This window comes from Molothrus aeneus, chromosome 7 (assembly GCF_037042795.1).
Source record: "Molothrus aeneus isolate 106 chromosome 7, BPBGC_Maene_1.0, whole genome shotgun sequence".
NCBI classification, from domain to species: domain Eukaryota; kingdom Metazoa; phylum Chordata; class Aves; order Passeriformes; family Icteridae; genus Molothrus; species Molothrus aeneus.
Window position 1 is genome coordinate 37,704,102 of NC_089652.1, and position 15,519 is coordinate 37,719,620.

Genomic DNA, 15,519 nt, shown 5'->3' on the forward strand with positions numbered 1-15,519 from the left:
AAAATAACTGCCCTGGTTTCCTGCCTGTTGTTGGGTCATTCCAGATCACTCACAGCCTTTGCTCAGCCGCTCTGACACGGAAAGGGATGGGAGAGCTCATCCCACCAGGGTTCCGCAGGGATGGGAGAGCTCATCCCACCGGGATTCCTGCTGAAGGTTTCCTCAGGGATGGGAGAGCTCATCCCACCAGGGTTCCGCAGGGATGGGAGAGCTCATCCCACCGGGATTCCTGCTGAAGGTTTCCACAGGGATGGGAGAGCTCATCCCACTGGAGTTAAGGTTCCTGCAGGAATGGGAGAGCTCATCCCACCACGGTTCCTGCAGGGATGGGAGAGCTCATCCCTCTGGAGTTCCTACTGAAGGTTTCCTGCAGGGATGGGAGAGCTCTTCCCACCAGGATTCCTGCTGAAGGTTTCCACAGGGATGGGAGAGCTCATCCCACCAGGATTCCTGCTGCCATTGAGGTGCTGGCACTGGTTTTGCTGCACGGCTCCACCTGGCCTCTCACATCCGGGAATTCCTTCCCAGTATCCCAGTATCCCAGTATTCCTTCCCAGTATCCCTGCCCTTATCCCTCCTCACCCCTCTAGCTCTCGTTTACCTTGCTCAGGAAGGAGAATGTGCCAAAAGAGCTGCCCCAGAGGGATTTCTCCAGCTGTTTCAGCCCCTTCCCATGGGCAGGGAGAACAGGATCCTCCAGTCCTGCTCCAGATGGGATTGAGGTGCCCCCGCTGGCTCTCTGCAATCTTCAGGAGAAAGTTTGGTGTTAAACCAAAGCTTGGCTTATAAGGAAATGTTTATTTATCTCCAGGCTTTTAATTTCCTTAATCCTGGAAGCTCCAGGATGTTGCTGGGAACAGAAGGGGTTTCTCCACACGTGTTTTTGTTGACTGCTGGGCTGTTGTTGCTGCATTCCTGGGGATTCAGAGGAGTTCTCAGTTTCCCCCGTGTCTTCTTCATTCCCTCTGTGCTGGGTGAGCTGTTGATATTTTTTAATAGAGCCTAATTGTTATTTTTGCTGCTCATTCCATTGCAGAAATTCAGGAGACGAGTCCAGGAGTCAACTCAGGTGCTCCGAGAACTGGAAATTTCCTTGAGGACAAACCACATTGGGTGAGAGTTTTTGATGCCTCTGCTTCAATTTCATTCTTATTACTTATATTTTTATTATTTCTATTTTTATTAATTTTATTTTAAAATTGATTTTATTCATTAATTTATTTTTAATTATTTAATAATTAAATTTTGAATTCTAAAGGTGTCTGTCTTTGAGAATGCACCCCTTTGCATGTCAATAAGTGATGCCACTTGATTGCTAATTAAAGCCTGATGGGCTTAGTTAAGGGGAGCTGGGCATCTCAAGAGGATAATTCAGCTTTAATCCTTTCCTGATGGATTCATCCACATTTTTCTGAGGGCTAGGGAGAGGTTGGAGTCAGTCAGAGCACAGGGAGTGAAGCAGTGTCCAGAATAAATACATAAAAATTTGCATATATATTTAATAAATTTTCAAATATAATTTTTAAATTTTAAATTAAAAAAATAATGAATTAATTTTAGTAAATCATCATTTTAAAAATGTGTATTAATTTATTTAATTTTTTCATTTTAAATTTAACTGTAAATTTATGTATCGCCCCCCCTTGCTGTCTCATAGCTTTAACATGGAGCCTGGCTGGGAATAGCAGCACCAGGATTTATCCACACAGCAGCAAATCCATCCCAGATTGCTGCAGCAGAATTGCCAGAGGTTTTGTTTTTATCAGAGTTTAGGTTTTTATCAGACATCCCTTTTCCCGTCCTCATTCCCACCACTTTCACCTTCCTGTGGGACCAGAAGCTGGTCCAGCACTGGGGCATCAGCCAGGGAGCTTTTCCAGTGGTTTCCTCCATGGTCACACCCTGTGTCCAGCTCAGTTCCGTGGATTTTTTGGGACTCTGCTGGGATTTTGAGGGAATGGGGGTATTTTAAGCTGTGGATGGAATTGCAGTCCCAGCGTGGGGATGGAAACCTTCCTTGGAGCTTCACCATCCCAGAAACTCCTCCCGCAGCCCTGCCAGGTGTTCCCTCCTTTTCCAGCACCAGGGATTCCCCCCCAGAGGCTCAGGGCATCCCTGGGTGCTCCTGGATTCAGGATGAGCAGGAAGAACCTGGCTGCTGCCCCAGGGCAAGAAAAGAGGGCACAGCACCAGTGCTCATTTCCTTAGGGCCCCTGGCCGAGGGATTCTTTCCAAAACACATTTTGTGAAACACCAGGCTGGTTATTTTTGCAGGGAAATGATAAAAAATGTCCCTCCTGAAGAGCAGAATCAGTCAGAGGTGGTGAATTCCCTCTCCCCACGAGCCTGGAATTCCCATTTCTCTCCCTAGATTCTCTCATTCCAGTGGCATCCAACCCCTCCCAGGGATTTGCTGCCCCACTTGGGGTTCAGAGAAGAGCTGGGGCTGTGCTGAGGTTCCCTTTCCCCCTCACTTTGCCCCCTGATTGATGGATTTTCAGATTTTTCTTGGCATAATCAAAGCTTTGGAACATAACAGACTTACCTGAATTATTTTGCAAAACCCAGGGGCCAGAATTCACTGTGACAGGTGAACACCTTTTAAAAAAAAGGAGGCAAAATTGCTGTTAAATGTACACCCAGGGTATCCCTCAGAGATTCTTTTCCTGCTTTTACAGCCTGCTGGAAATCAGGATGAGGTAAAAACTGAGCCAAGTCCCTGTGTTAGGAGTTGACCTTCACAGTGCTGCAAAAAAACCCCTCATTTCAGTACATTTGGAAAGGCATCTAAAGGACTCTTTAAAGTCCTCTAAATCACTTTGAAAACCCTTTTTTTTTTTTTTTTTTGCTCAGAGTGCTGCAGTGGCTCTGCCTCGGGTTTTTCTGAGGGTTTCAGGGAATCCCAAAGGCTCTAATGTCTGGTGTTTCTCTCACAGGTGGGTCAGGGAGTTCCTCAATGAGGAGAACAAAGGCCTGGATGTGCTGGTGGAGTACCTGTCCTTTGCCCAGTATGCAGTCACGTAAGTGAGACCATTCCTGGGATCTCCTGCCAGGAAATACATGGATTTTAGGGAATATTCCTTCATTCCAAAGGGGCTAAGCATTGAACAGGCTGCCCAGGGCAGTGCTGGGGTCACTCCCCCATGAATTGTTCAAAAGGTGGTTTGGTGGGCATGGAAGTGCTTGGTGGTTCTGGTCTTTGCCAGCCTCAATAATTCCATGATTCTGTGGGCCTGAAGGCAGAGGAAATCTTGATGTGAGTCTGGAATTGTTTCATCACAGCAGACAAAAAAAAAAACCCAAAAACAACCTGAATTTAAACCTTGAGATTATTCATCTCTGTTCAAATTTTTTATCTTTGGTCTCTGAGCATCTGAGATGGAGAGCCCATCCCACAATGCGTGGAAAGATGCAGGGTTCCTTGAAAATAGGTTTGCAGTTGGTGTTTGGGCCCAGGGCTTTGTATTCCTGCTGTGCTCCAAGGGATTCCCGGCACTGGCAGGCAGGGCTGGGGTGCTGGGCAGTTTTGGGAGTTGGGAAGATTGGAAACAAGAGTTTGTTTCTGACATCTGGGACGCTGGGATCAGGTTTAGTTGTTTGGGTTATAAATCATGAGATGGGCTCTGAAAAACCAGTGGGGAAAATCAGCTTTCAGTGGAGATCTTCAGCCGAGACTTTGTTTTATGATGATGGAATCAGCCCAGACTGGTTTGGGCTGGCAGGGACCTTCAAGCCCACCCCTGCCATGGCCAGGGAGCCTTCCCAACCCCAGGGTGCTCCAAACCCCATCCAAGCTGACTGTGGGTAGCTCCAGGCATGGGGAATTGATCCACATTCACTCAGGATATCTTAGCAGATTTTTTTTCTATAAAAATGGAAGAGAAGCCTTAGGTTAAAGATAATTTTGGAGTAGAAACTCGAGCTGGGGAGAGCCGATAATTTATTTTTAGCAAGGCTGCCATCAGATTTACGTCCGTCACTGCCCAGAAAAGAGATTTGTGGTGGAGCTGCAGGAAAATTTATGAGGGAAAATCCTATGGTTTCAAATGTTACCCACTGGAAAAAACCGTGCACAGCAAAAAGAAATGTTTGTACAAAGCCTTTCTTCCTAAATTTATACAAATGAACGCAAGGAGCTCGCTGGGTTTTTCCCCTCTCGCATGGGGAACATGAGTAATAACCTCAGGAGCTGGAAGGGGAACAAGCAATTCCTGCTTGGAATAGCAGAACAACGGGCAAGGAGTCAGAAATCAGGGAATCAGGGATGATGGTGGTGATATTTGAATGTGGGAGGTTTGTGGGGTCGAACTGGGATGGAGGACACCAAAGTGGTACTGGCACAGCTGATTTATGGAGATTCACTGGAGAGAGCTCCCAGAATCCCCAGCTTTTCCTTCCAGGCAGGGATATTCCTCAGCAACAGTCAGTGTTGGATTTATTTTATGTTGAAGAAGTTGTTTGTTTGTTTGTTTGTTTGAAGATGTGTCCCTGAGGGATTCAAAGCCCTGTGGATGTGGCACTTGGGGACAAGGCCTACTGGTGGTCTTGGCAAGGCTGGGAATGGTTGGATTCCATGTTCTTGGAGGGCTTTCCCACCTGTTGTGGAATTTCCTTCCCCTTGTGAAGCTCATCCTGTTTCCCTGGACTTTTCCACGTCGCTCCAGCACCACAACTCTCCTTTTCCATCATTATTCCACCTGTTGGGATCACAGAACCCTGGAACGGTTTGGGTGGGAAGGGACCTTCCCAGCGCTGGGGAATCACTTGGATTTGATGGTCTTGGAGATCTTTTCCTTTGCTTTTGTCCCGTTTGGCTTTGTCCAGTGGCTCTGTGATTCCAGCAAAACCTGCAGCGGGAAGGAGAACTCCGCGCGCGCCTCTCCCGCCTAACCCAGCCTTGGAATTTCCTTTTCCTTGCAGGTTTGACTTTGAGAGCCTGGAGAGCAGCGTGGAGAGCTCCATGGACAAGTCCAAGCCCTGGAGCCGCTCCATCGAGGACCTGCACAGGGGCAGCAACCTGCCCTCTCCCGTGGGGAACAGCGCGTCCCGCTCCGGCCGCCACTCCACGCTCCGGTACGGATCCTTGGGAATGCCACTGCGGGACAGCTCTTCCCTCCAGGGAATCCCTCCCTGCCCTCTCAGCCCAGTGGCACGGGAAGGAATGGTGGTTTGAGGTGGAAGGAGCCTCTCAGGGGCAGGATGAGCTTGAGGATGTGTTTCCTTGTGCCATTCCTCTTCTCCACAATGTCACTGAGCATTCCCATGGACCCAGCCAGGCTGGGGCTCCCATCCCGTGACCTCTCTCTTCCAGCAGCACATTCCTTCTGTGCTGCCATGAATGGGACGTTGGATTCTTTGGAAAGGCCACTTCCCTCCCCCAAACCTGCTGTCACCCTCTCACCATTCCACGCTTGACTCTCTCTTTCCTAATATTCCTTTTTTTTTTAGTTTTATTTATGGAAAAGGCAGGATCACTTCCCAGGGTTGGTTGGCAGTCACCTCTTTTCCATCCCTTGGGTGTCCCACTCCAACCACCACCCTCAGCTCCCAGTACTGATACTCAGGATGCAGCTCAGAGTGCTGGATCCTTTGGGACTTCTTTTGGCTTTTATGGAGTTCTGCTCCATAATCCTGTGAGCATTGCAAAGTCCAAAACTGGAGTCACTTCCAGCCTTTCCCTCCAGCAGGGGTGGTTTTGGTGTGCCAGGCACTGACCTTGGCCCTGGGGTCCATGTTGAGTGGCTCCAAACCTTGTACCTGGAAGATTTAATTCCCAGCCCTCAGGCAGCGCAGAGGAGGAGAATTCTGGGGAAGAAATCCAGCTGTGGAGTGCAGCAGGATCACCCGGCCAGTTGATTTAGGGATTTCTTTTAGGGTTTTTGGTGTTCTTTGCTCCTGAATTGCTCTGCCAGGAGGTGCCGGTTCCGCTGTGTCCTCGGGAGGAGTGCTTGGGATTAGGAATGCCTAACTCAGGAATACCTTACATGTCTCTTACATTGTTTCTCTTCATCTCCTTCCACCCTTTTTCCTTTTCTCACATTTCCCTTTATTCCTCACCTGTCTGAATCTCCCTTTCAACGCCTCCTCCGTCCCCTTTCCCCGCTCGGACGCTCTTCCCCCATCCGTTCTCCCACCCTTCCCGCCTCTCCCACCGCTCCCCGTGCTCTCATCTCCTCTCACCCACCCTCAGACTGGTTTCTCTGCCCGACCACCTTGAGCTCAAACGCTGCCACAGCTGCTTGGCAGCCGACTGCCTCTGGAGCAGCTTCCCTTTGCGCTCCGCCGATGGCGCTGCCGCCCGGAAAATCCCGTAAGTCCCAGCGGGCACCGTCCCCTCAGGGCACCACGGAGCCCGGGGCCAGCCCTGCTGCCATGCCATGGGAAATGTGCTGGCCTCACGGGCTGGGACAGCCCCAGCCCCAGGAGAGTGACCTGGGCTCAGCACGCCTGGTTGGCACATGACAGTTCCCAGCCTGGCTGGCTTCCGCAGAGCAGGATTCCTGCGGAGACAGGGAAACAGCTGGCATGGAAGCAAGAGCTGGCTTCTCCTTATCATGGTGCAAATAGTTGTGTTTGATAGCTGAACTTAGAGCTTTTAGCCCTTGTCCCTCTTGTTTCCCCTTTTTGTTATAAATAGAGGCTTTGCTCATACCCGAAACCGCCACGGAAATGGGACCTGACTGAGTTTTCCAGCCAAAATTTCCCTCCTGCCTCCAGAGCCATCTTAGTGCTGGGGCAGCATTTTTGGATTGGGTTTTGGAGGGTTTTTTTCCTTAAATCCGTGTTTTAAAATCTTAAATAAATTTTAAAATCTGTATTTTTAATAAAATGCAGATTTTAAATAATTTAATAAAATAATTTTAATCATTTATTAAAATACAGATTTAAAAATAATTTTAAATGTTAAAATCTGTATTTTAATATTATTTTAAATGGGTATTTAAAAAAAGTGTATTTTTTAAAAATACATGTTTTTTTTAAGGTCTGTTTTTAAAACAGTATTTTTTCAATATTGGGGATTATGTGTATTAAAAAATCCCTGAAAGCTAAAGGTGAGAGAATTTTAAGAAGGGAGTGGTTTTTTATTATTATAATTTTTTAATTCTAATTTTTATGATTATAATATTTACATTATAATTATAAAATACAAGTAAATATTGGTGAACTGAAGGAGAACCTTTTCCTCAGAACAAGGCAGGTGCTCAGCTGAGGAGGGGGGTGCAGGGTGGTTTTTTTGGTCAAAACCAGGAGGTTCTGCCCCATCTCTGAGTGATAAATGAGATTTTTGGGATGCGTGGACACCCAAGGTGTGTGGGATTTCTTGAGGTGGTGGAAGCTGTGCAGTGGGAGGAAAGAACCCCAGAACCCCAGCCTGGTTTGGGTTGGAAGAGTTTGGACTCATCCCATTCCATGGGCAGGGACACATCCCACTCCCCCAGGCTGGGCCCAGCCAAGCTGGGCTGGAAGATCTGGAGGAAAAAGGAGAAGGCTGGGAAGGTCTCACTGGGATAATGCAAAATCCAGGAGCTGGCCGGGGTGGGCAGAGCTGTGTCCGTGCTCCAGGACTTTCCCTCCCTGACTCCAGCCCCAGCTGCCTCCCTGCAGCTCCTCTCAGCAGTGCTGGAGCTGCCAATTCCCTGCTCCCTGTTTCCCTGGCAACTGAGAGGGGCTTTTTTTCCTTAAGAGGAGCCACAGGGATTTGGGAAACCAACACCAAAATGAGGGCAGGAGGATGAAAAAGGGGGAAGAACCTTGGGGGATTTCACTGCTGCTTTTTTGGGAGAGGGAGCTTTACTGAGAGCCAGACTCTGCTGTCAGATAAATATTAATGCAGGCTTTGCAGTGTCCCAGCCCATTAGAAATTCCCTTTCTTCTGAGAAAAATGTTGGAGTTTTCATGTGGATTGAAGTGAGAAACTTCAGTTCTTCCTCTGGAATCTGTCGAGTCTGTGAGGAGAGAATGATCCAGGCATATCCAGAAATGGGCTTTGATAATGGGGCTTAAATCTAACACGGTTTGGGGAGCTGCAGTCACTGAATTTGGGCTTTGCCAGTGTCACTTTCACTGCTCAGGGGCCTGGGGGAGTCATCCTTTTGTCAGATACTTCCTAATTTACCAGAACATCTTTGTGAGCAGCTCCAGGAGATCACAGAAACCCCAAACCTGCTGGGATGAGCCAAAACCTCCCTTTCTGAAGGAAGTTTTTGCTGTCAGTTGATACAAACCCCACAGTTTCCAACCCACCACCAGCAAAAAAACTGCAGGGATGGAACTCAAAACCCACCCAGCCCTAATGAACTTCAGCTTCTCATCTCTGTGAGACCCACCCTGGGCTGCTCTCTGGGAGCCAGAGGAGAACAGGGTGATTTTTAGCAGCTAAAAAAGGTGGAAATGATGGGAGAAATCAGCTGTGATTTTTATTAAGTTGGGCCATTCAAAGTCTGCACCACTGGAGTGGGCACGTCCTGGAATTCCAGGAGGGTTTGGGATCTAATTCCAACCTTCCTCCCACCATCCCAGGCTGCTCCAGCCTGGCCTTGGGCACTGCCAGGGATCCAGGGCAGCCCCAGCTGCTCTGGCAATCCCAGCCCAGCCAGGAGTTCCCAATTCCCAATGTCCCATCCATCCCTGCCCTCTGGCACTGGGAGCCATTCCCTGGCTCCTGTCCCTCCATCCCTTGTCCCCAGTCCCTCTCCAGCTCTCCTGGAGCCCCTTCAGGCCCTGCCAGGGGCTCTGAGCTCTGCCTGGAGCCTTCCCTTCTCCAGGGGAACATTCCCAGCTCTCCCAGCCCGGCTCCAGAGGGGCTCCAGCCCTGCAGCAGCTCCATGGCCCTAGAATATAAAAAAACGATGGAATTATTCTTTAACAGAAACATTTTTCTGTCAGATCTGGGTGAGATAATGAACCCCAAACTCTGTATTCCAGTCCAGGACCAGCCCTGGCTCTGCTGGCTGTTGGTTTTCCCCATGATGCTGTTGAAATCCTGTTGAAATCCTCATCCTCCTCATCCTCCTCATCCTCCTCATCCCAAAGCTCTGGAGCAGCTCCCTCCCCCCACGTGCCCCCCCCTTGCAGACCCTTCCCCTCTGCAGGGGCTTCCACAGGCTCAGCTTTGAGCTCCTGCTCTTGTGCAGGGGAGAGGTTTTGTAGCTCCCCTTGCGAGGAGGGGCCCTGGAAATGAAAGAGGAACCATCTGACTTTAATTAGCAGCATAAATATCCTGGGGGTGACATCATCTGGGACCTGCAGCAGACAGGAAATCAAACCCAACCAGTGCTCCAGCTGCTGGGCCAAGCCTTGGGGAGCCAGCAGTGAGGGAAAAGCAGGAGGAGCCCGGCCACCATCCACCCTTTCCCTGGCTGGAGGAGCACAAGGGGAGGTGTTGGAGCTGCCCCACCTTGGGGAGCAAACAAAACCCTCAGGGAGCCTTGGGATGGCTGCACACACAGGGAAAAGCATCCTGAGCTGGAATTCCAGGGGCAGAGCCACGTGCTGGGGGCCCTGTACCAAAAATCCTCGTTGGGGCTTGGTTCTGGTGGCTCTGGGAAGGAGCCACCTCTGCTGAGGGGAGGGGCTGGGGGGCCAGGGCAGAATTCCCTGTGTCCTGGGGGGCTGGCTCAGCACAGGAGCTCTCAGGGGGTGTTCCATGGCCAGGTCCCACCTGGATGTGCCCTGTGCCCAGGGGAGGGGGCTGGGTGATGCCAGGCTGGGTGCCCTGGCTGATGCTGGGCAGTGGGACAGGGGATGCAGGAAATTCCACCTGCACAGGGGCAGAACTTCCCCAGGCACTGCCCAAGTCCTGGATGGAGTCTCCTCCCTGGGGATGTTCCAGAATCATCTGGAATGAGCCCATCCCATCCCCCCCTGCCAGGGGACAGGCAGGGACAGGCAGGGACACCTTCCCCATCGCAGGCTGCTCCATCCTGGCCTTGGGCACTGCCAGGGATCCAGGGGCAGCCCCAGCTGCTCTGGCAATCCCAGCCCAGCCAGGAATTCCCAATTCCCAATGTCCCATCCATCCCTGCCCTCTGGCACTGGGAGCCATTCCCTGGCTCCTGTCCCTCCATCTCTTGTCCCCAGTCCCTCTCCAGCTCTCCTGGAGCCCCTTCAGGCCCTGGAATGAGCTGGAAGCTCTCCCTGGCTCCAGGGGAACATTCCCAGCTCTCCCAGTTTGGCCTGGAAAGCCACCCAGGTATGGAGAGGTTTAGGAGGGACATCTCAGCTTGGGAAGTTTCATCCAAGTGGTTGGATCCAGGCAGATCAGACCCAGTGCTGGACATGCTGGAGTATGCTTGCTTCCCAATCCTGCAAGCACCTGGAAATACTAAATCTGGGTTTATGGTCATTTTTATTGTTTAAGGAGACTTCTCCCCATTTCTCAGAGCCAACAGAACTGGTGGATGCTTCAATTCTGAAATTCAGGGATTCACCAGGCACTGAGGAAAATTAATTATTTTTCTTCCAACAGTGGCATGATAAAAATCTCATTAATCTGATTTAAAATGTATGGAAAATAATTTTGCAGCCCTTCATAATTTAAATCTGAGATAAACCAGAGTAGGAACTGTCTCTGTGGGACTAAAAATACTTCAAAACCTTTTTTTTTTTTTTTTTTTTTTGCTGTGTTTTTCACATTTGGTGGGGTGAATGTGTGGGATTGGCAGGTCTGGGGTGTCCAGGCTGCCCTGGAGGTGCTTCCACACTTCCCAGTTCAGATTCCCAGTTTGGGGTCCCTCAGCTCCGGCTGCGACTGGGGAAGGGACATTTGGGACAGGAGGGCACAGAGCTGATCCAGGGGGATGTGGGACAGCCCTGGCAGCCCCATTCCCACCAGAGCATCCCAAATATCCAGGTGCAGGAGCAGAGCTTGGGCTCAGCAGCCTCCTCCTGTGCTGCTCCCAAAATTCAGCTCCAGTGCTCCAGCCCCTCACACTAAAAACTAAATATGATAGAACTAGACTCCTTTATAATAATGTATTATTTTATAACTTATAATTTCTTTTATAATTATTTTAATTTATATTCAATAGTAAATGCTTATAATTTGATATATTTATATTATTTAATCTACTTATTAGATGTACTTTATACATTAGTTACTATGGAGTGCTGATCCCAAACTGGGTCACGTTTCCCAAAATCCTGCAGTGCCCTGAGCTGATGGATTCATTAATATTTATGGATAGAAAAAAAAAAAGAAAAATCTCCTTTGACAGAATCCTGCTTTGGATTTGGGGATGCCTTTCATCTGGGCTTGGAAAGAGAAGCCCAGGGGAGGGATTGTGGGAAGCTGGGAATTGTGGGCAGGGTGGGCACAGGAGCACCCAGCCCTGATGTGGGACTTTGGTTTGTGCATTTAGAAAGGGGGAATTTGCTGGGATGGGCCAGGAAGTCACAATAAACTGGTGTGGTATTCCCAGCTCCTGCTTTTATTGTGGATTTAAACCAGGAATTTGCAGGGATGATCCAAGAGGTGTAAAAACCTGGTGTGGTATTCCCTGTTCCTGCTTTTTTGTTTATTTAAACAGGGAATTTTCAGGGATGAGCCAGGAAGTCACAAAAAGTGCTGTGGTATTCCCTGTTCCTGCTTTTATTACGGATTTAAACATTAAACCAGAAATTTTCAGGGATGAAGCAGGGAGTTACAGTACACCAGTGTGGTATTCCCTATTCCTGCTTTTATCATGGATTTAAACCAGGAAATGTTCAGGGATGAGCCAGGAAGTCACAAAAAATGCTGTGGTATTCCCTGTCCTTACCTTTTTTTGTGGAATTGGCAGGGATGAGCCAAAAAGTATGAAAAACTGGTGTGGCATTCCCTCTTCCTGCTTTTTTTTGTGGATTTAAACAGGGAATTTGCAGGGATGATTTGGGAAGAAGTACAAAAAACTGGTGTGGTATTGTGTTCCCTGTTCCTGCTTTTATTGTGGATTTAAACAGGGAATTTTCAGGGATGAACTGGGAAGTCACAATAAACTGCTGTGGTATTGCCTGTTCCCGCTTTTATCATGGATTTAAATCAGGAATTTTCAGGGATGAGCCAGGGAGTCACAATAAACCAGCGTGGTATTCCCTGTACCTGCTTTATCATGGATTTTCAGGGGTGGGCAGGGAGTCACAATAAACCAGTGTGATATTCCCTGTTCCTGCTTTTATCATGGATTTAAACCAAGGAATTTGCAGGGATGAGGCAGGAAGTCACAATAAACTAGTGTGGTATTTCCCATCCATGCCTTTTTTGTGGATTTCAGCAGGGAATTTTCAGGGATGAACTGGGAAGAAGTATGAAAAACTGGTGTGGTATTGTGTTCCCTGTTCCTGCTTTTATCATGGATTTAAACCAGGAATTCGGAGGGATGAGCCAGAGGGTCACAAAAACTGGTGTGATATTCCCTGTCCTTACGTTTTTGGTGGATTTAACCCTGGGATTTTCAGGGATGAGCCAAGAAGTATAAAAAACTGGTGTGATATTCCCTATCCTTACCTTTTTGGTGGATTTAACCCTGGGATTTTCAGGGATGAGCCAAGAAGTGTAAGAAACTGGTGTGGTATTCCCTATCCTTACCTTTTTGGTGGATTTAACCCTGGGATTTTCAGGGATGAGCCAAGGAGTGTAAGAAACTGGTGTGGTATTGTGTTCCGTCTCCCTGCTTTTATTGTGGACTTAAACCAGGAATTTTCAGGGCTGGGCAAGGAAGCCACAACATACCAGTGTGGTATTCCTTGTCCCAGTTTTGTTGGGAATGGTCCCTGCCACCTGTGCTGGCAGGAAGGGCCGAGGTGCAGCTCATTCTCATCCCTGCCCGGACCTTTCTCTCCTTTACTCCCACAAACGTTTTCTGCTTGTCCCCTGTAGAACCCCCGCGTGCTCAGCCCCTGGAGGGCTGTCCCTGTCCCCTTTCCTGCCCTTTCCCAGGAAATCCCCTGGATTGATGGGCAGTGGGGTGGTGTTTTGCAGGTACAACACGCTGCCCAGCCGCAGGACGCTGAAGAACTCGCGGCTGGTGAGCAAGAAGGACGATGTGCACGTGTGCATCATGTGCCTCAGGGCCATCATGAACTACCAGGTCAGCCTGGAGCTCTCTGGGCACGGGCAAGGGCTGGGGGTGCTATGGGGAAACCCATGGAAATGCTGGAATTCCCACCAAATGGGAAGGAATGGGACGCAGTGATGGGATTTAGGGATTTAGGGAACGGGCAATATGAGGCTGGATGTGTTGGGCCAGCTCCTGTTTGTTAGGTATGCAGCTAATTAGGTTGTGATTAGTCTGGAGTTTAGTATAATAAGTTATAAATAAAATTATATATTATTATTTTATATAAATAGAAAATAACACAATAAATATAAATATAAATATAAATATAAATATAAATATAAATATAAATATAAATATAAATATAAATGAAATCTAAATATCTAAATATTGAAACATATAAATATATAAATATATAAATATATAAATATATAAATATAAAAATATATAAATATAAGTACAAATATGTAATTAAATAAATATAAATATAAATATAAAATTAATATAAATATAAAATCGATATAAATATAAATCGATATTATAAATAATAAATTACTACTTTATAGAAATCTAAAATATCTATAAAATATCTATATAATATAAATAATATAATAACATAATATAAAATAATAGAATATAAATAATGACTATTTATATTACTAATTATTAATTATATATTAATAATTGTTGATAATTAATGATCATTCACTATATATTATTGTATTATAATAATAAAAATATAAAATATATAAAAATAATAATGTACAGTTATGTTAAAATAATTATAAAATAATTGTATCTATTATATATAATATATTCTATATTACAATATATATTTATAATAATTATATGATTAATTATAAAGTAATATTAATTCTTAATATTTAATATTTAAATAATAATTATAGATGCAATAAACAATATATTAACTAATATATAAAATACATATTAAGTATATTAAATAATGCAAATATATTAAATAACATTTACTATTTAATATTAATTAAAGTAATAAAATACCTACAAAATGCATTATAAGCTATAAAATAATATATTAATTTAAACGAATTTAGTTATATTTTATGTATTCATTAGTCTGGAGTGGTATGGGAGCCTCTCAGGGACCCTTTTTGTTGCTGAAATGGGCAAACCCAGCACTTCCAACGCTGCTGATGATAGGGAACTGTAAACTCGTGGAATTGTAAAATCATGGAGTTGTGAACTCATAGAATTGTAAACTCATGGAATTGAAAACTCATGGAATTGTAAAATCATGGAATACCCAGAGCAGGAAGCTGTGGTGGATGGTGGGAGAATGAAATATTCTGATTTTAGATCCCACGAGGTTTTGCTTGGCTTGAAGCACTGGGAGGGGCTGTCAGGGAGGTGGGATTGGTGGGGTTGGTGGGGTTGGTGGGGTTGGTGGGGTTGGTGGGGTTTGGGGCCAGGCTGAGGCAGGTGGGATTGGTGGGGTTGGTGGGATTTGGGGCCAGGCTGAGGCAGGTGGGATTGGTGGGGTTGGTGGGATTGGTGGGGTTTGGGGCCAGGCTGAGGCTGGTGGGATTGGTGGGGTTGGTGGGATTGGTGGGGTTTGGGGCCAGGCTGAGGCTGGTGGGATTGGTGGGGTTGGTGGGATTGGTGGGGTTTGGGGCCAGGCTGAGGCTGGTGGGATTGGTGGGGTTGGTGGGATTGGTGGGGTTGGTGGGGTTGGTGGGATTGGTGGGGTTGGTGGGGTTTGGGGCCAGGCTGGGGCAGGTGGGATTGGTGGGGTTGGTGGGATTGGTGGGGTTTGGGGCCAGGCTGAGGCTGGTGGGGTTGGTGGGGTTGGTGGGGTTTGGGGCCAGGCTGAGGCTGGATTGTCCCTTCTCTTCCCAGTATGGATTCAACATGGTGATGTCCCACCCGCACGCCGTTAATGAGATTGCACTGAGCCTGAACAACAAGAACCCCAGGTAGGCTCCTCTGGCTCCTAGGGCTGAAGCAGCAGGTGAGTAAAGAGGGCTTGGAAAGGGCTTCCAGAGGGGGATCTGGAGGAGGAGCCAGGCCTTGCCCTGGATCAGATGGGATCTGGAACAGTGCAGATAAACCAGCAGTGGGTGTCTGATCCCAGTGCTTCCAGAAGCTGCTGCTTTTCCAGATTTAATTATGGCTTCAGGCTGAAGGAGGCTGGGTTTAGGTGGGACATTGGGAATTCCTGGCTGGGCTGGGATTCCCAGAGCAGCTGGGGCTGCCCCTGGATCCCTGGCAGTGCCCAAGGCCAGGCTGGAGCAGCCTGGGACAGTGAAGGTGTCCCTGACATGGCAGGGGTGGCACTGGATCATCTTAAAGCTCCTCCCCACCCAAACCATTCTGGAATTTTGGGATTCAGCTGAAATTTGGCTGCTGGAGCCCTTCTGCTCTGTTGCAGTGCAGGGAAGCCCCCGTGGCAATGAGCAGCTTCATGGAGGGTTTTCCTGAAGAGAGGGAGAATCTTCTTTAGGAAATG

At 47.5% G+C, this 15,519-nt stretch overlaps 1 protein-coding gene across 5 annotated transcripts in view; it reads left to right on the plus strand.

The window, feature by feature from the left end:
* FMNL2 (formin like 2) overlaps nt 1-15,519 on the plus strand; it is a 115,970-nt gene that overhangs the window by 73,281 nt on the left and 27,170 nt on the right. For all 5 annotated transcript variants that reach the window (XM_066553319.1, XM_066553314.1, XM_066553317.1 and 2 more), the window contains exons 4-8: nt 1,037-1,113; nt 2,937-3,020; nt 4,921-5,073; nt 12,959-13,067; nt 14,910-14,986. In XM_066553319.1, the coding sequence (XP_066409416.1) occupies nt 1,037-1,113; nt 2,937-3,020; nt 4,921-5,073; nt 12,959-13,067; nt 14,910-14,986 (500 nt within the window). The remainder of the gene's footprint in view (nt 1-1,036; nt 1,114-2,936; nt 3,021-4,920; nt 5,074-12,958; nt 13,068-14,909; nt 14,987-15,519) is intronic.